At 38.0% G+C, this 19,473-nt stretch overlaps 4 protein-coding genes across 5 annotated transcripts; 1 reads left to right on the forward strand and 3 right to left on the reverse strand.

Annotated features, from left to right (window-relative positions):
- Positions 1–654: 654 nt before the first annotated feature.
- LOC103404593 (uncharacterized) lies at positions 655–9,962 on the reverse strand. The gene is made up of 10 exons (XM_070817061.1): positions 9,936–9,962; positions 9,410–9,616; positions 9,223–9,312; positions 8,987–9,082; positions 8,700–8,804; positions 8,512–8,616; positions 8,070–8,208; positions 7,761–7,873; positions 7,438–7,682; positions 655–2,481 (listed from the first exon to the last, which is right to left on the reverse strand). Exons 1-8 carry the CDS (start codon positions 9,960–9,962, stop codon positions 7,818–7,820), a joined length of 825 nt encoding a protein of 274 aa, XP_070673162.1. The 3' UTR covers positions 655–2,481; positions 7,438–7,682; positions 7,761–7,817.
- Positions 9,963–10,022: 60 nt separating this feature from the next.
- On the forward strand, positions 10,023–12,802 carry LOC103404389 (uncharacterized). 2 transcript variants are annotated; one of them, XM_029097575.2, is made up of 9 exons: positions 10,023–10,370; positions 10,465–10,545; positions 10,682–11,020; positions 11,118–11,253; positions 11,354–11,516; positions 11,698–11,826; positions 12,008–12,202; positions 12,296–12,418; positions 12,514–12,802. In XM_029097575.2, exons 1-9 carry the CDS (start codon positions 10,226–10,228, stop codon positions 12,622–12,624), a joined length of 1,422 nt encoding a protein of 473 aa, XP_028953408.1. In that variant the 5' UTR covers positions 10,023–10,225; the 3' UTR covers positions 12,625–12,802. The 2 variants fall into 2 exon arrangements, with proteins under 2 accessions (XP_028953408.1, XP_028953407.1); XM_029097574.2 differs by having other exon boundaries at positions 10,052–10,370; positions 10,462–10,545.
- Positions 12,803–14,284: 1,482 nt separating this feature from the next.
- Positions 14,285–16,274, reverse strand: LOC103404591 (transcription factor MYB35-like). Its single transcript, XM_070817256.1, has 3 exons — positions 16,088–16,274; positions 15,846–15,975; positions 14,285–15,314 (listed from the first exon to the last, which is right to left on the reverse strand). The coding sequence occupies exons 1-3, from the start codon at positions 16,218–16,220 to the stop codon at positions 14,498–14,500; spliced, it is 1,080 nt and encodes a 359-aa protein (XP_070673357.1). The 5' UTR covers positions 16,221–16,274; the 3' UTR covers positions 14,285–14,497.
- A 401-nt stretch (positions 16,275–16,675) lies between these two features.
- On the reverse strand, positions 16,676–19,396 carry LOC103404396 (probable prolyl 4-hydroxylase 7). The gene is made up of 8 exons (XM_008343299.4): positions 19,183–19,396; positions 19,000–19,086; positions 18,834–18,891; positions 18,591–18,695; positions 17,804–17,861; positions 17,511–17,686; positions 17,364–17,424; positions 16,676–17,154 (listed from the first exon to the last, which is right to left on the reverse strand). Exons 1-8 carry the CDS (start codon positions 19,287–19,289, stop codon positions 16,844–16,846), a joined length of 963 nt encoding a protein of 320 aa, XP_008341521.3. The 5' UTR covers positions 19,290–19,396; the 3' UTR covers positions 16,676–16,843.
- Between the last annotated feature and the right edge of the window lie 77 nt (positions 19,397–19,473).

The raw sequence follows: 19,473 nt of genomic DNA on the forward strand, positions 1-19,473 counted from the left end.
CTAGAGCTACCCCATTATATACAATCGGGACTGAGGAAGTTGGAACCCCCTACTTACTGGTTTGCTTGTTCCCCTCTACCGGAAAAATCTTGGATCCGATTGCTGGACCACGTAACCTGTCCAACCCTCCCAACAACAGAGTCGGGTCCCCCTGTATTTGGTCCCACCCAACCACACGCTGGTCCTACAGTTTGAGTCAGCTACCCTATATGGTAGCTGCACACAAACTCCTCCATCCCCACCTATGATGAATACTTGGCTCCAGAGTACAAGCTGACTTCTTAACTGAATTAAACTAATCTCACATTATATAAACGGCCTCACCCACATTCTTCACCCAAACAACAGAAACCAAATGATATCAATGATAATAATATTAATAAACAGAAAGGTGTCAGGCTAAAACTTTGGCTACGGTTGAGAGTTTTCTTGCTTAGTAAGGATCTCGACATATGATTGTCTGTAATAAAGTAATAATTAATAATAAAAAGAAAGTTCATATGCTACTTTTCATTCAAACAAAACAATACCAAATAGTCACCTAGGCATAATTTTCCAAATATGCCCTCAAAATGAGGTGAAATTTCCAAACAGAATTTAAAAGTCCCACTAAAAAGAGGGTAAATGCTTTAGAACTATGAATTAAGCTATCAATTAAGCTATCAATTATGTAATTACTTTGATGCAATCAATTCATTACAGGACCATAAGGTTTTTCTGTCCCCTAGTCAGTTGCAACACTACTCAACATCAGTCAGTCACATGAATATATGATATACAATGTATCACAAAAGCTTACTCTACCTACTCCTCAAGCGTCTTCAAGTAAGGATGATCTCGTAACAGACTGAACTAGTTTTATTCACATGCATGCGGATGTGCAAAATTTAAAAGCCTGTAGAGTAACAAGAGTTGAATAAAGATATGTGAGCACATAATTACTCTACTAAATTCAGTAATACATAACAAAGATACAAACTGGAGAAGCAAACACACAAGTAAATTTCCAAAATCTACTTTCTTATTAATCATAACATGAGAAGGGTATAATAGGGAATTTCCCATCAGACTCATCAATGTCAGCAACAACCCTAGCATTTTAAGAATACAACCTGAGAGTGACGGTTAATTGAGGAATCAGAAACATTGAAACCTGAAAAAAAACTAGTGGTGTTTTACGAAATCTGACGATGATACCACATGATTGAACTTTATCCATGGTCACTACTTACAGAAACTGATGTGTACAAAAGCTCGCCCGAGAGACGATTATTAAGTGACAGATAAAGAAATGCTACCAGAAAGGTACCTATCCAATATTATTTAAATACTGAACTTGACTTGAATTTGAGATATTTGTCTATCCAATTCTGCAAATATATCCAGTCAGAAAATGTTAGTTCTTTGTGATGCACAGTATCCATGTGAGTGTGTGTGAACTAATCAATCTGACATACATATGACATTAACACGTCACAATAAATCCAACCCTCCTCATCCCACAATGAAGGCATGAACCTAGTTCAAAGTTAGTATTCTGTCCAAAACAAGTGTAACCTGCATGTCTGATATAATGCCTTATTGAATCTACTAGTTTTCCCCCACTCCATATGCAACTTCTTTGTGCTTTCAGAGAAACAGAAAATCAAACTTGCAATTACGAAACTCAAAGTATTTATTAAGGGCCACCGTTTGTCATTTGATCAAAATTCACCTCTCTTTATGAAATTTGTACTTTTAGATACTGCCACCTCTATTAGGTGAACATATAATGTGCTTTCAAGGGCCCAGTAAAACCAAGAGATTCAGTCAAAAGTATTTGCTTCACCTTAGATCTTAGAAGCATAAATCACTTAGTGGGGTCAACCAATTTTATACTAAGATGCAATGCGCTCTTCTAGACCTCCATTGCCGGCCTTGAATGGAGTAAGACCACACACCAATATGAATAAAATAATGCCAACATCATATCAGCAAGGATTCAAAAGAAAATAAAGGATACCAATTTTTAAGGAAATTCTAAAGGAAATGTTTTGCTACAAATCAACAAGACAATAGTATAAGTAGATAGGCTATGTAGAACATAAATACATACATCTTGCATTCAAAATTTAAAAGGAAACAACTTTTTATATAGTTATAAAATAAGTTTATAACTATAGCATTGGAAGATCAAGAGATAGACCATGTAGCACATATATATCTTGTATTCATAAGAAAAGAATTCACATATATAGCAGGTATTGATATCGAGCAATTTTGGTGTCATTATTTGAAGCAAAACCAAATGATAAGTTGGCTATAAGACCTAATAATTTGAGCAACTCAGATATGGGAGAAGATAAATACTTAGGAATACACCTAAACAGTTAACTTTCCAATGAAAGAAATATATACAAAAAATTAGTTTCAGATTTCTTACTTTCTTGACAAAACTCAGATTTAACATAAAAAAGTTTAACTCATTTTTAACATTAAGGACTATGAACTTGGCTAATATCCCCATTCTCACCGGAGGCAGCAACTACAAGAAGTGGAGAAGAGAGATTGGACTCTTACTGACACTTAATGAATTTGACATAGCTCTCGACATTCCCAAGCCAGTTTTGACTGATCAAAGCACTCGGGCAGAGAAAGCTGATGCAGAAAGATGGGTTAGAGCTAACAAAGTAGCACTTTCTATACTTGAAAGTGCCATGACAGATACGGTTCGAGGTGGGATCAAGAAGCATGACTTGGCCATTGACTATTTGAATGCGATTGAAAGGAAGTTCAAAGAATCTCAAAAGGCAGAAATCAGTCAATACATGGCAATGCTTACCACATATAAGATTGAAGGCACAGGTTCCATCCGAGACCATATTATGAAAATGACCGATGCCGCCGAGAAGTTGAATTCTCTAGATGTCAACATTGGAGAGAAACAACTAGTTTTCATGATTCTTCAAGCCCTTCCAATCAAGTTTAGTCAATTAAAAGTGTCTTATAATACTCAAGACAAGAATTGGGATGTTGATGAGTTAATAGCACAATGTGTTCAAGAAGAGAACAGACAAAGGCAAGAAAGAGGAAAGGATGCTGAAATGGTGAATTTCGTGCAATCAGACAAGGGGAAAAAGGCATTCAATTCACAATCTGGATATTCTGGTAAGAATTCTCATACAAAGACAACCTCTTTTAAGTCTAATGCATCTGCTAAAGTAAGGGACTCTTTTAAGGGATCTAACAATCTTAAAGTCAAAACCAAAAATATTGCTAAACTTAGGTGTTTTTTCTACAAAACTAAAGGACACTTAAGGAAAGATTGTCAAGTTTTTCAGGACTATCTTAAGAGTAAGGGTGTAGAACAAGTTAATGTCTGTGTTGAGTCAAATTTGATTGAAATCCCTGTGAATTCTTGGTGGTTCAACACTGGTTGCTCGGTCCACATTACAAATTCTTTAGAGGGTTTTATGACATCAAAACAAATTGGTTTTAAAAGCTATAACGTTTTTGTGGGTGAAGGAACTAAGGTTGCAGTAAAGGCCATTGGAATTGTTTGCTTAAAATTATCATCTGGTTTTATACTAAGATTGAATGATGTGCTTTTTGTGCCAAAGATGAGGAGAAATTTGATCTCTGCATCTAAAATAGTCAAAGATGGTTTTGGGTTTTTAGGAGATGATGAATGCTTAAAAAAATTTCAAAAGAACCATCTAGATAGTGTTTTAGGAACTGCATACTTGAGTGACAACTTATGGTGTTTGAATTGTATTGTGGAGTCTATTAACCAACATGTTTTAAACACAAGCACCAAAAGAATGCACTGCGGCGATGATTCTTTCATCCTTTGGCACAAAAGATTAGGACACATATCCAAAGAAAGGGTTTTGAAGCTGTCCAAGGCCAAGTTAATTCCTGAATTGAATTTTACTACTACAACTGAGTGTGTTGACTGTGTCAAGGGAAAAATGACTAACTTTAGGAAATTGGATGCTAAGAGATGTCATGATTTGCTAGAAATTATACACACTGACATATGTGGTCCTTTTCCAACTAAAACCATCTGTGGAAACTCTTATTTTGTTAACTTTATTGATGACTTCTCAAGATTTTGTTATACGTATTTACTTAGTGAGAAGTCATCGGTTCTTGATTGTTTCAAAATTTATAAAACTGAGGTAGAGAAACAATTAGGAAAGACTATTAAGATTGTTAGATCAGATAGAGGAGGAGAGTACTTTGGCAGGTACAGTGAGGCTGGACAATGCAAGGGTCCCTTTGCTCTCTATCTTGAGCAACAAGGCATTGTGGCTCAATACACCACACCTGGAACGCCACAACAAAATGGAGTCTCAGAGAGGAGAAATAGAACCTTGATTGGAATGGTAAGAAGTATGATGACAAGGTCCAAGTTACCAGGATTTCTATGGGGAGAAGCATTGAAGACAGCAACGTATATACTAAATAGAGTCCCGTGCAAAGCAGTTTCTTCCACACCTTTCGAAGTTTGGAATGGGAGAAAGCCTAGTTTTGATCACTTCCATATTTGGGGATGTAAAGCTGAGGCTCGAATTTACAATCCACATGAGAAGAAACTGGACTCAAGGACTGAATCGTGCTACTTCATTGGCTACTCAAAGAAATCAAAAGGCTTCAAATTCTATTGTCCCCAAGCTCGTACTAGAATTCAAGAAACTAACAATGCCAGGTTCTTTAAAGATCAAGATGTTGCAGATTTATCACAAGGAAGGTTCATTTTTGAAAAACCTGATTATGAAGAGACGTCTTCAAGCAATGATGCTTACAAGGAAATGTTAATAACTCCTTCATCTGTAATTGAGTTGGAAGAAGATCAATTGGCAGCTCCACCTACTGTGGACAGAATGGAAGTTGATTTTGGGACTCAAATTCAGATGCAAGGGGATCCTACTTCAAACTCTGAAGTACAAATGGATTTGAACACTGAAGTTCCTCATGAACCGATATTGCCATTAAGACAATCATCACGAATCAGGAAACCCACAATGTCGAATGACTATGTTTATTTGCAGGAGTGTGAGTTTGATTTTGGCGATGTGGATGATCCTCTTACTTATTCTCAGGCAATGGATAGTCCGTAGCAATCATTATGGCATATTGCAATGAAGGAGGAATTAGAGTCTATGTCAAAGAACAAAGTATGGACGTTGGTGGATTACAATCCTCAATTCAAGGCCATCGGATGCAAATGGGTTTATAAGACCAAGAGAGATGCTCAGGGACATATTGAAAGGTACAAGGCTAGGTTGGTTGCCAAGGGATTCACTCAGAGAGAGGGAGTGGACTACAATGACACTTTTTCTCCCGTTTCTTCCAAGGATTCTATGAGGGTTATCATGGCACTTGTTGCTCATTTCAATCTGGAACTACATGAAATGGATGTAAAGACTGCTTTTCTAAATGGTGAACTGGAAGAAGACATCTACATGAAACAGCCTCCTGGATTTGTTGAAAGGGGGAAAGAAGATATGGTCTGTAAACATACTAAGTCGATCTACGGTCTTAAACAAGCATCAAGACAGTGGTTCTTAAAATTTGATCAAGTAGTTACAAGACAAGGATTCGTGGAAAACAAATTAGATGATTGTATTTATGTTAAGTTTTCAGGACCAAGCTTTATATTTCTAGTGTTGTATGTCGATGACATCCTACTGGCGAGTTCTGATATGAAGCTGCTCAAAGACACAAAGACCATGCTTAGCAAGAATTTTGAAATGAAGGACCTTGGGGAAGCACACTATGTGCTTGGTATTGAAATTGTTCGTGATAGATCAAAATCCGTACTTGGTTTATCACAAAGAGGATACATAGAAAGGGTACTAATGAGATTCAACATGGCAAGCTGTAATAATGGTGAAGTACCAGTAAACAAAGGAGACAAATTCTCTAAGGCTCAGTGTCCCAAGACAAAATTGGAGCTGGATAAAATGGCAAATAAGCCTTATGCTTCATTGGTGGGAAGTTTGATGTATACAACTATTTGCACAAGACCTGACATTGCTTTTATAGTGGGAGTGTTAGGTAGGTTTCAAGCAAATCCAGGAGAGTTACATTGGGTAGCAGCGAAGAAGGTTTTAAGGTACCTGCAAAGAACCAAGAGTTACATGTTGGTTTATGGCAGAGATGAGCTTTTGGAATTAGTTGGCTACACTGATTCTGATTTGGCCGGTGATATAGATGATAGAAAATCCACTGGAAGTTATATATTCATGCTTGGTGGTGGAGCAGTCTCATGGAAAAGTGCAAAGCAGACTGTCATAGCTACGTCTACAATGGAGGCAGAATTTGTAGCTTGTTTTGAAGGAATGAAACAGGCAGTATGGTTAAAAAAATTTGTGACAGATTTGAAGGTTGTTAATTCTGTGCAAAGACCTATTAAAATGTACTGTGATAACAATTCTGTAGTATTCTTTGCCAAGAATAATAGGAGAACTTCTGCTTCAAGACTGATGGATGTAAAGTTTCTTAAGGTTCGAGAAAAGGTTAGGGAAGGAGCAATTCAGGTGGAGCATTTAGGCACTGATGCTATGATTGCAGATCCTTTGACCAAAGCACTACCAATTGGAGTGTTTAAAGCTCATGTTTCTCGGATGGGGATCCTGGAATCATTTGATTAGTGGGAGTGATCTGTCATAACAAAAAACAACTGTTGATAGCTGCTGTGAAGTTCAGAGAGCTGGTGCGGCTATATAGACAGGTTTTATGCTAGTATCAGATTAGCTAGTTTTGTTTTTGGTTTATTTTGAATAGAGATCAGGTTTATGATCTGTTATTTTGAGAAATAAAGTTTGAGATAATTCATTTGATGCTTTTTATAACAGTTAGTCTGTTTAAGCAATTGTTATTGAATTATTGATTCATACATTGTTTAGGGCAATTGATTATCTTTGAATCGTGCTGTCAATGCTATGAAATAGTGGGAGCAAATTGTTATATATTTTGCTGCTGATGATCAGGTTCACAATGATGGAAAATGCAAATTAAATATATGTAATTCTGAAGAACGGTTTTGCATTATGGCTGCAATTCAGGTTACAGAGTTCTATGTTTTAAAATGTATATGAATGGTTTGTGATTGAGTGCTCTTGGTATAAGACTTAGTGATCACTTCTATCAGAAATTGAATAAGTTGAGTGCCTAAAACTGTTCTCATACTCAAGTGGGAGAATGTTGGAATGAGTATGAGATAGGGAAGTTTTGGGGACTGGCTATAGGTATTCAGTTGGTAGAAAAGTCTTATTAACAAGGGGAATGTTGATCCTTTACGATAAAGGATTTTGTATAGCATTTAAATCAGTTCTTATGAGACAAGGAAACAAGTATTTGTTTCATATTAGGATTTTAATAGGGAATCCTATCTGATTATGGAAAGAACTATATGTATATATATGGTGGCCTCTCTTCTCACAGATACACGCTCATATCTGGACTTAAGCCTATTTGTAAGTCAAGTACTTAGTCATCTGCGAGAGAAGAGAAGGTTCACTGGAAAGCTTGGTGCAATGGCTTCAAGTTCTGGAACTGGCGCAGGTATGCTTTTCTTCTTGGTTCTTCTATGTTTCAAGTTCTGGTTAGTTATCTTTAAGTTGTAATTCATGTTTTGGTCTTGATTGGTTGTTTAATAAGGCTCAATGTCTAACACTTAGTGGGTACTCAACTACCTAGACCTTGAATTTGGAAGATTAATGAAGAACTGGCAAAAACATAAGCAATAACAGAAATAGAAAATCAGAACTTACTATAAAGGTATCTTCTCCAACTAGGTCCGAACTTGATATTTGATCCATCAGTACTGCCTAGTCAACTTCCATATACGGAGGGGTAACACTAATGTAATCAAATGGTTCTTTACCTGCAGGAAATTGAATTTTATTGTAATGATTGGATATAAAAGGAAAATGAAATATGGTACATATGTCTTAAGAAATATGACGATGACAAATATAAGATTATGACAATGTTTTTGCACCATGAAGTCTCTTCTAATCAGCACTCATCCTTTGTCTATGTTACAGAGAGAGAGAGAGAGAGAGAGTATTAGCACATACCTGCAAGTTTCTGTGCACGTTCCATGAATTTTTCAACACGAACAGTATGTATAACTGACACATTAAGAAACCCAGTCCATTCCAAATTTGGACGTAAAACATCTGAAATGACCCATGGATCCATCTCAACAAAATGTACCTGGAATTGGTAATTGTGAAAGGTAGGAAATCCATAAAGATGTATGTTCCTTGACCCAAAGAGACGAGAGAAACATGCTACAAAGTACAACAAAAACAGAAAAAAAATGCATTGTACAAAACTTTTCGTTGGAGATTCCACGTTAAAACCCAACTTCACTTAAAACTAGACGACTACTTTAGACTGTTGTAGGTTCAGCACTTCAGCTATGAGTTGAGAGCTAAAGTACATACGTAAAACTATTATACAAAAATTCAAGATTTTTGTAGTAGAAAGAGATATGAACTAATTTATGAATGGTACCTCAGAGCACCCTCGGCTAAGAGCTTCAATTCCAACCGATCCAGTACCACTGTACAAGTCTAACCAACGGCCAGGCCTTAAAGATGCAGGACAACCCCCAGCAGCCTAAGATTTTTGGCACAAATATTAATTTACAAGCACAAATGTCAAATTTACAAGCACGTGTCGTAGACAAAAGACTTACTTACCTGCAGGATATCAAAGGCTGCACCTTTCTCGACCTCCATCAACGGGCGCACATCCATACCCTTTGGAGATAGCAACTTCATTCTCCGAGCCTTTCCTCCAAGAACCTACATTGGCTGCAACCTCATACTCGAGAAATCTTAATAAATCAGTATTTCACTATTTTCCAACTGACAAACATGTTATTGTATACCGCCATTTCGCTAATCAACAAGTAGCAGCTAAATGTGTTCTTAACTTGCATTAAAAACTAATAAGAAAAGACACAAAATTTGGAGATATTGTATACAGTAAGCAACTTATGGGTAGTTCGTGGGGCCTTGGGCTCCCTTGGTGTAATTTGCATGTCCCGTCCAGACTCTTTTAGCTTTTTCTTCCTCTTCCCCTAACGTTCCAATTTCCAAACGTAAATACACACACACACACACACACACACACACATATATATATATATATATATATATATATATATATATATATATCACCAGTAATAATCAAACAGATTAACGGAAGAGAGAGAGGTACGTTTGGAAAGGGCTCAGGAGATAAGGCCTCGTCGGGGTTGAAACCGTACTGCTCCATCAACGGACGCACTCCACGATTCCTTCTCCGATTCTGCAGCCATTAACACAACTAAAAAGTTCAAATTTCTAAGAAAAAGGACGAAACTTTGATCAGATGAACTGTGTCGTACAAAAACGATGAGGTTTACCGGAAGCGTGGACGACGACGGGCGATTGTGGTCGATTGTTTGCAGAAATTGATGCGAGGAGGAGTGGTAGAAGGCCAGCCAAATTCCGTAGCTGTTACATTCATTCGGAATGGAGAGAGAATCGAAGGAGATGAAACCACCATTGCCGCTCTGCCTGAGCTCCACCTCAAGCTGCAGACCGTAGAGGGAGAGCTCCTCACTTCGTCTCTCAAGTTATCAGAAACAAGTATCCTTTTTTCTCTTGGGCTGAATACGAGCTGGGCCTACATGTGGGGTTATTGAGCTGGGCCTATAGTAACTCAACTACGTGTGTTTTTCTACACGTCGGTCGGAGATGACCTTATTGACAACAGTCGAACAATTTAAATTATTTAAATTTGTTTGATTCTTAAGCTTCAGACAGCGAAATCCGAAGATGATTTCTGTCCACTTATACTAAAAGAAGAACGTCGCCGAAATTATTTCTGAAACGACATGAAGCTGACACGTGCCACATCAAACATGCAATGCAAACACGGAGTCTAACCATGACGATCAGCTCGCCACGCGGCATCGTCTCAGCCGTCGATTACTAAGGTGGAAAGAGCGCGTCACAGAAACTGAACTATCCCACCAAACTACCCGTTGCCAAAATTAAAATCCAATTTATAATTAAAAATTAGTCACTTCTGCGTTCCACATAATTGACATTTCTCCGGGCGTCACAAAGACTCCAACTTTGCCCAGTTCCGAAGTCGCAAGCGAGCGAGAAGGAGGCCTCGAATCTTGATTAATTAATTGATTAATTAAGTATTTAATTAATTTAGTTTTGGGGAAATGGGAGCTTGTGCTTCGAGGCCGAAGGGCTGCAGTTTCGGATTCTCGAAGAAGAAAAAGAAGAATGGCGGCGGCCGCCGCCTGAGACGAGTCATTCGCCGGCGCGTTTCGTCGTCCTCCGGTCGCTCCGTTCCTGCACTCCAAGGTGTTTAATTTACTCTTTGATTGGTTTGGGTTTGCTTTTTATTTTATTTGTTTCTGTTTTGATTTAATTTAATCGGATGAGTTCTGACCAGCAGGAAGTATGGATGGGGCGTTTTTTGATGCAAATTCGGCGATCGAGTCGGAGCGAGATGACGATTTTTACAGTGTTTACGATGGTATTATCATTTCTCAATTTCAGTATTTTTTTTCATTTTTTTTTTCAAATAATTGTGTAGCGTTATGCAACCGAAGTTAAGCGAGTTTAGGCGAGAGCATTATTTAAGAAGTGGGTTGGTTTGATATAATATGCAGATGTGATGTCATTAAACGAGTCGGAAAGTGCATCCACGTTGAGTGTTTTGTCACCGAGAGGTCTTTCTCGGCAGGCACAGAAACCGCCGCCATTGCATTCCACCTCCGCTGTGTCTGCAGAGGAGATCGTGGACGAACATGGCGGAGGGGACAGAATGCAGGGACTGGATCACTGTGGGATTCTTCAAAATTCTTGCTTGCCTTGTCGTCCTTCCAATAGCCTGTCGGGCGACAAAAGAATAACCACGGCCACGCCAAGTTTGAGGAGGAAAGGCCTTTCGTTTAAATGGAGGGAAGGGCATTCTGCTGCAGCTGCAGTTGATCACACCCCCACATTACGTGAGTGTTGCCCGTGGACTTTCCCATTTGTTAGTATTATGATGCAGCTTAACAATGTGGACTGGCAGCTGATCTTAATCTTCCCTGTTTGTGTTAGTTTCACCGAGATCGCTTGCGAAAAGACCACTAGCCGGTTCTACAATTCCCTACTGTCCCATTGAGAAGAGAATGCCAGATTGTTGGTCACCTCTCGAGCCAAACACTTTCAAAGTCCGGGGTAAAAATTATCTTAGGTGAGAGCTTAGTACTTTCAATAGAATTGATCTTTTTCTCTATTTTCTCGGAATAATCTGTCTGATTTGTGTTTGTATCAACTCTTCATTTGCTTGATAGGGATAAGAAGAAAGAAATTGCTCCGAATTGCGCTGCATTTTATCCTTTTGCCGCTGATATTTTCGTATCTCCGAAAAAGATTGATCACATTGCTCGATTTGTGAAACTTCCGGTTGTGAGTACCACCGGAGATGTCCCTTCTATTCTTGTTGTAAATGTTCAGGTGCCTATTCCTTCACAAACTTATTTTCCTGAACTTTTTACGTCTTATTTCGTTTCCGTGCTAAACCTGTTTGTATGTTCATAATCTGTTTGTCCTCTATGTTTGGGAATAGTTTTTCTTCTTATGCTAAATGCTCTTTGTAATTTTTTCTCAAATTCTATGTGAATCTTCTATGCTACAGATACCACTTTATCCAGCCAATTTTTTCATAGGCGATGGTGATGGAGAAGGAATGAACTTGGTTATGTATTGTAAGATTTCTGAAACTTATTCGAAGGAGCTTCCTCCTCATTTCCGAGAAAGTATCACTGTAAGCTGCTTGAAACTCTAGCTGTGGCCGTTCCTGATTTTTAACACGTATAAATAAAGTTACGAAGTTTGGTTTTCTTGAAAATATGCTGCATCACATGGCAGACTCGTGACTCGCTCATTAGGTTGATTTAGTATGTATAACTAATTAATTATTGTGTCCTTGGTTAATTTCTTGACAGAGATTAATCAATGATGAAGTGGAGAGAGTTAGAGGATTCCCTGTCGATACAATTGCACCCTTCAGGGAAAGATTGAAAATTTTGGGCCGAGTGGCAAATTTGGAGGATCTTCATTTAAATACAGCCGAGAAGAAGCTAATGAATGCTTACAATGAAAAACCTGTTCTTTCACGTCCTCAACATGAATTTTACTTGGTAAGTTTTGGTTTCGATTCTCCACCTGCATAATTATCAGAAAATGCACCATATCCATTTAACCTTTCTTTCCCTCCAATCATACTCATACAGGGAGAAAACTACTTCGAGATCGATTTGGATATGCACAGATTCAGCTACATCCCTAGAAAAGGTATTGATGCATTTCACGAAAGAATGAAGCTGACGATATTGGATTTTGGTCTCACAATTCAGGTAAACAATATATTTCATAAATCTGAACTTGGCGTATTTACCTCATACTTAAGATCGACACCTAATCTGTGCTATGCATTGTGAATTTCAAATAGGGGAACAAAGCAGAAGAGTTGCCGGAGCATTTGTTATGCTGCATACGGTTCAACAAAGTTGACTACAATAATAAATCATTACCGGTGGTTCTGAATCAAAAGTTTCTGTAATCCCAACACAATACTCGAGTTTTTCAAATCGATAAATAACAGAAAAATAAGTTAACTAATACGAGATCATATGGAGTCTCAAAATCTTAGTATTGAGCTTCTTCAATTTGTATGTATATAGAATTTTGAATGTACAGTTTCAGCAGGAAGAGTGAAATAAAGAAGAAAATTTTATTCATACTTCCGTGTCCAGTATGCTTCCGGTTTCTGTATGCAGCTTCTTGGCAGCAACAGGTTTGGCTATAAATCGGAGCAAGAGCCAGTATCTTCACCTCTCCTCCTCCTGCTGCGTCTACAGGTCTCATTCCCTCCCCTCCATTTAAATCCACTGATTGTATCTTGAAGCTGCTTCTTTTATCTGCGTGCTGATGATCAATAATTTCATCTTTCCAGATGTTCATGGTAAGAAAGTAAGAAATATAGATTTCATTCAAATCTTCAAAGATCCAACTACGCTGCAGGTGGCCTCATACATCGCCCGAAAACGGTACACAAAGAACATTTATGAACATTTTCTTCAGGCTTAGAACGTAAAGATGAATCTGGTGAGGAATGTGAATCAGCATCCTTTCTTTCTCGAAACCCTTCGTCTCGATTTGGATGTTCTTCCCCGTCAGTTTTGTTCATCGAAATAGCGACCTTCAGAGTAGGCTTTTTTTCGAGGACTTGAATCTTATCCTCCCAAATGAGGCCGGAGGAGCCCTGCCTTCGGAATGAAGTCGCCGATCTCTGCAACGCAGTCATTGATCGATACTTTCAGTCTCTGTCTCCGTCTTGCTTTGTTTCATCCGTCTTTTTTCGGTCCCCTTCCTTGACTGGGAGGAGGATGATATTAAAAGGCTTTCCTTTTTCTAACTAACAAAACGGTTTCTTGTTTTGAGTTTGTGGCCACTTACCCGTAATTACAGCTGAGCGAGAGGAGTTTTCATTAAGTGACTTGGAAATATCAAATAGTGGTTTTTATGTGGTTATAGTATTCTAGATGCAATTACATTACTATGCTGCGTAAAACATTCAGCGTTTAAAATATTCGTATCGGTGTAAATATCGATATGCAAATTTACGAAAATATCGATTGGTATATTGATATCGATATCAGTTGTTCTCGATAGAAATAATGGAAAATTGCTAAAAAAAATATGGAAATTTCAAATAAAACTTTAGGAAATGTCAACACTGGTTTATACGAAATGCAAGAGTTTCTCTAATATTTAACTGATATGTCAAATATATCGATTATAGCTAAAATTTAAGAGTTTCTTTGATATAGGATGAAGTCTAAACTTCAACCCCTCCCCATATCTTTCTAGTATCAAAGAAATTTCAAACATTGTCCACATTCCAATATTACACAAGAACTTTTTAACGAGTAACTAAAAAGTCCTTCATTTTACGAGTATCATCTCTCCTTGGTTTTGGTAACTTGTTAGTTCACATTATAATGAGTGGATGGCGAATTTATGCCTTAGGTTATAATATAACAATAATCCACCCATATTAAAACGTGATCATTTTCTAATACTATCTAATAATCTCTCGTCAAATATGGTTAATTGTAGAAAAATTACTTAAAAATGATGACAAGGGAAAGTAGTTTTTTCTCTCCCTCAACCTTAAATAATTTCATCTCGATTATTGTGGTCTGATCCTTGGTGGCAAGTGAAAAGTAATATAGATAATTTCATTACGTAATTAACGGAACATGTTAAAATTGAGACAAGAAATTAACTTCATTAATGCAGATGTAAGTTATTACCGGTTGATAATAGTAGTATGTTCGCCCGTTGCATCCAAAGTTCGAATCCGCCTTTCTCTAAATTATCATAGTTTATAAGATATCGTCTTATCAAAAAAAAAAAAGTTTAACTACTAATTAATAATCGAAAGAAGCATCCAAAAGTTGAGGAAAAGCTGCCTGCATCTCACTGTCTTGATCCAAGATAGTCTCCACAAACGAACTCATGGAAGACGAAGAAGCTTGCTGATCAAGCAAGCCATTGCTCCTCTGACCTCCGAAATCACATCCCTCAATTGCATCAGAGTTGCCTTGCACTCCAAGTTTAGGGTTTTCTAAAGCTGACATCACCACGTCATGCAAATCTTGTTCTTGCTTCAAAGGATCAGCTGATGCAAAAGGATCATGGAGAAGAAACTCACTCCAGTTAAACGGAGAAGAAGACGGCGTAACCTGAGCCTCGTGTGATTCCCGGCACGCGTAAGTTGGTTGAGAAATTAATTGATGATCTGTGGCACGAGGAGAGGATGATGAGGAGCAAGAGGAGGTTACTTCATTTAAAAAGTGCGGCTGCTCAATTTGCACACTCTCTTGAAACCGATGAGCCAAAAAGCCAAGTGAAAGTGTGCTATCACAGGAATTGTGCTCTGATCCTTGTCCATTAATATTAGGGTTCATCATCACACGGGTATATGGGATTCCTGTGATGCCGGAAGAAGGCTCTGGTTCGGGTGCGAATGCCCTATTTGAGAACTTAAAGAAGTACGATAATTGATTTCCGGCAGCGGTTGGGAGGCCGCTGATGTTTCCGTAGTCGGAGAGGATCTGGGAGTAGGGTTTGTGGGTGACAGGGTCAATTCCCATTTTGGAAAGCTTCTTTTTGAGCTTGGTGTTCCAGTAGTTTTTGACGTCATTGTCTGTTCTTCCTGGTAGTTGCTTGGCAATGTGAGACCACCTGCATTGCATAAAACAAGTATTGCATGTGTTAGTAAACGCATAGGAAGTTAATAATGTGAATAATTCCAATATTTATTTGTTTGTAGATATGAAAAAGTCGGAAATCAGAATAATTTCGATTCTCATTTTAAGCAAGTAAACATGTCATCAGCCTTTAGAGTTAGAGAGAGTGTTTGAAATCCATTCAATAAGGCCAAATCAGATCTTTGAATCTTACTTTTCTCATGTTAATCTTGATTAATCTCTTGGCATTTTAATTTTATCTACTTAAAAGAGACATTTTTGGTTAATTTTTCTAAGCAAATATGTGCACATAAAAGCAGCTACAAATTTTTCATAAAAAATTTAAATGGATTGATATTAAATATACATTAAAGGGACACTAAACCTCAATTTAAGTACGGCTTATTGTCTGTTTGTGTCCATCAATTCGATTTTTTTGGCTAAAAGTTTGTAAACTGTTGTATTTGCTTGTTGACAACAACACTCATATGAAAAGGAGAAAAGTAAACAAAGAAATCAACTCCACCTGCTTCCGATGGCCTTGTGAAGGTTAATGATATGTTGTTCCTCTTGAGGAGTGAAGTTGTCATGCTTGAGGTCAGGCCTCAGGTAATTAGTCCACCGAAGCCTGCAACTCTTCCCACATCTGTTGAGTCCTGCAGACAAACCATGCAAACACATAATCTTTAAACATCGGACAAACTAACGAAATAGTTATCAAATAGGCACTTCGGTTAGCAATTAAATAAGTTAAGCATAAAACTGAACCTGCTTTTTTAGGAACCAATGTCCAATTTCCGACACCATATTTCGATACATATGCAAGAATTTTTGCATCCTCTGCGGCAGTCCAGAGGCCTCGTTTCACATTCGATTTATCGCAGCAAGGCGGCCTTCCCATAGAGAGAGAGAGAGAGAGAGAGAGAGAGAGAGAGAGAGAGAGGTGAAAGAGAATAATTATGTAATGGTGATGCAAGTTCTAAGCTTTGCAAGTGTTATTTAAAAAGAGGAAAGAAATTGGCAAAGAGAAGAGGGCAAGGAATGCATGCTAATAGGCTCTCAATTAACCAGAATTGCATGATCATTTTCATCTCTCGGAAAACTAACGGTTTAACATGACATCACAAACCTATGCTCTCTCTCTCTCTCTCTCTCTCTCTCTCTCTCTCTCTCTCTCTCTCTCTCTCTCTCTCTCTCTCAGCTGGCTAATTGGATGAATTATTTGGTTAAGGCACAAGCACAATAAATCCAAGGCCGCGTGGTAACAAAAATTAGGATTTTAAACCCTCGTGGTGTAGTCCGTTAGCAAATTTAGTCATTTCAACACATTCATAGGATGTAAAGAGCTCGCGATGCTTCAACGAATAACCTTTCATATTTGTAATAGTAAACTGTGCAACAATGAACAATGTTTCTAAAATTTTGATCTGGGCACAGCAGCGCCAAACATATATCTCACTATGGCAGAGCTCAATGTTATATACAACTTAGCATTTAACCGTTGTGTGTAAATATTGACCTCCCTTAGGACGAACACGCCTTGCAACTCTTCCTACAGTATCCAAGAAGTCCCTCCGTGCCTATCATATAAGTTGGGTTCTTTTTGCATTCTCCCGCTTTAGCCCACACGGGGCAGTTATCATTTTCGTCTGAACAAACCCCGCCAGTTGCACGCTTTATTAGTGACTTCTCGAAGGATCTCACATGAATCCACTTGGTTGCAGACCATTTCTCACCCTCAATGACAGGGCAACTCCCGTGCAAGCTGCTTGGATCGGTTGTTGCATTGGGATGGAGACTGAAGAACAGCAAGGCGTCACCCTTGTGCGGTTTCACTGTAAGGATACATAGACATAGTAAATAAATGAATACAACACAAATATAACAGCAAATACGATTTGTCTCTATGAATTTCAAACTACAATTCTCACTACCCGCTCCCGCACTGTACACAGGACACACCCACTTGTGAATTAGTTAAAAGATAACTAAGCAGCAAGTTTCAAATACATTTAGTTTACGTGACCATATCATAACGTGATACCTGAATAGCCGTCTTTAGCACAATCAGACATGTCATCATCCTTAGGTTGAGACAGTTTTCCCTGTCAACACATAAGAAGACAAATGAAAATTCAATAGGTAAGGAAAAAAAGAGGACGAGAATTCAGCCTTGCAAGTAACCAATTACCTCCGAATTGGGAAAGACTGTTTCCCCACCCTTTTCAACATTAGAGAGATACATCAATACAGTGGCAACACGGTGGCCACCCAATTCTTGGTTAGTCTTGTCTTGAAAATAATCGAAATGTGGTTCGTACTTTTGACCATGTTCATAATGCAGTATCTGAATGGACTCCCCATTTTCTGATAAGAAAAGAAAAGGAAGTTCAATAAAGATGAAATAAGACTTCAATAAAGATGAAATAAGACACTTTCTCAGTAGTCCAATAAGCTATAAATCAAATGCGCACGAGAAATTACCAACTGGAAGAAAGGTCCATGCAGCAATCCTGGCCTCAATGTTAGCAACTATTTCATCCTTTAAGGTGAAACAAAGAACACCAAGTAAGCCTTCTGAGTTCAAAAGTCACAGAATAAATAGAAAATATATGCACACATGGGAATGTATCTATCATGCAACGTACCAAAAGGAGAATAATGGGTATGGACCTCAGAGCATAGTAAGAAGGATCATTACTTGACAACTAAGCACAAACAGAAACTTCTCTATTTTCCGAAACAGATACGTTGATACGAAGGTTTGATCAATAATCCCACTCACACATTTTTTATATGACGAACAACAAACTTGAGTTTATGTAAATTAGAAGAAGATGATCATCTTGACCATTTCCGCACACTAGATTCAATTGTCCACAGTGGAAAAACCATACTTAATAACCCGAAGAATGTTCGGCTTTTCAGTTATAATTCCACAACTTGGACAACACCAAAGGAAATTAACAATTGTACCGAACTAGAATGTCCAGAACTACACGAAAGGACTACTATGAGTTGTTGAATCTACCACAAACAGTATACATAAATGTGTACATAGTAAGATGCACTACAAATTGTCAAACTCATCAACATCCTCTATTTCTAAGCTATGTCCGCAGACCTTCAAACGTATAATGGATAACATGAAGTGACAACAAAATGGAATCACAACGCATTAGACTGATACCATTACGACATTAATGAAGTAAATCAAAATCATCGAACGAATTCATAACATTCATTCAAGAAAGCAGAGGAATTGACAAACCTGAGCTTTCAGAAGGAACATGCCGGAGCTCGTCCGGACTTCACTCTCCATACTCTGGCCAGACTCATTATCGGCCACCATAGACTTTTCTAGCTTATCCTTCGCCTACCTCGCGAAATTCACACAAACCAAACCAAATTCAAAATTAAAACCAAATTATTACTGATTAAAGACTCTAATTAGTGAATTTCAGATGGACTAAAAACAAAATTCAATGAAAATATAGGGAAGAAAATCATTTACAATTTCAATTAGATGATCACATTCCTCCTCAGAAAGAAAACCCCTATGCAAAAACGCCCTGTAGATTGTTGATCACACGGGAATTAAAAAAAAAAAAACTAATGAAACAATAATACAAAGAGAAATTGAGCAGAAATTATTGGATATGCAATTGAGAAAAACAAACCTGGGACGCCATGAGAGCTGACTGACACGAGTCGGATCGAAGGTAGCAGATGAAGCTCCTCTTCTCAATCTGATCACCGATCCCTCCCTGAAAATTCACACAATTTCCAAACAAACAAAAAATTTAATTCCACAAAAATGTAGATAAAAAAATACGTAGAGAGAGAAAGAGACGGAGAAATACGTTTTCTTCTGCTCGAGCAATACTGGGATGCGAGTTCGAGAATGGGCGAGGTGAGGGAAAATGCAGAGGAAACAGAGAGAAAGTGCGAGAAAGCATCGAAGATCCATGAGAAAATCTAGGGCTTTGGTGAAGGTCTGTAAGAAATGTTACAGAATCGGAGGAGACGAAGAGGGAAGACGTTGGCCCTTCCTTGGGGTTTTATGGCGGTAAAAGTACTAAAACGGTGGGTTGGTTTGCAAATTAATTAATTTTCTTGCTAAAAGTTAATTAATTAATTCGATTTTTTAGCTT

This window comes from Malus domestica, chromosome 17, assembly GCF_042453785.1.
Source record: "Malus domestica chromosome 17, GDT2T_hap1".
NCBI classification, from domain to species: Eukaryota; Viridiplantae; Streptophyta; class Magnoliopsida; order Rosales; family Rosaceae; genus Malus; species Malus domestica.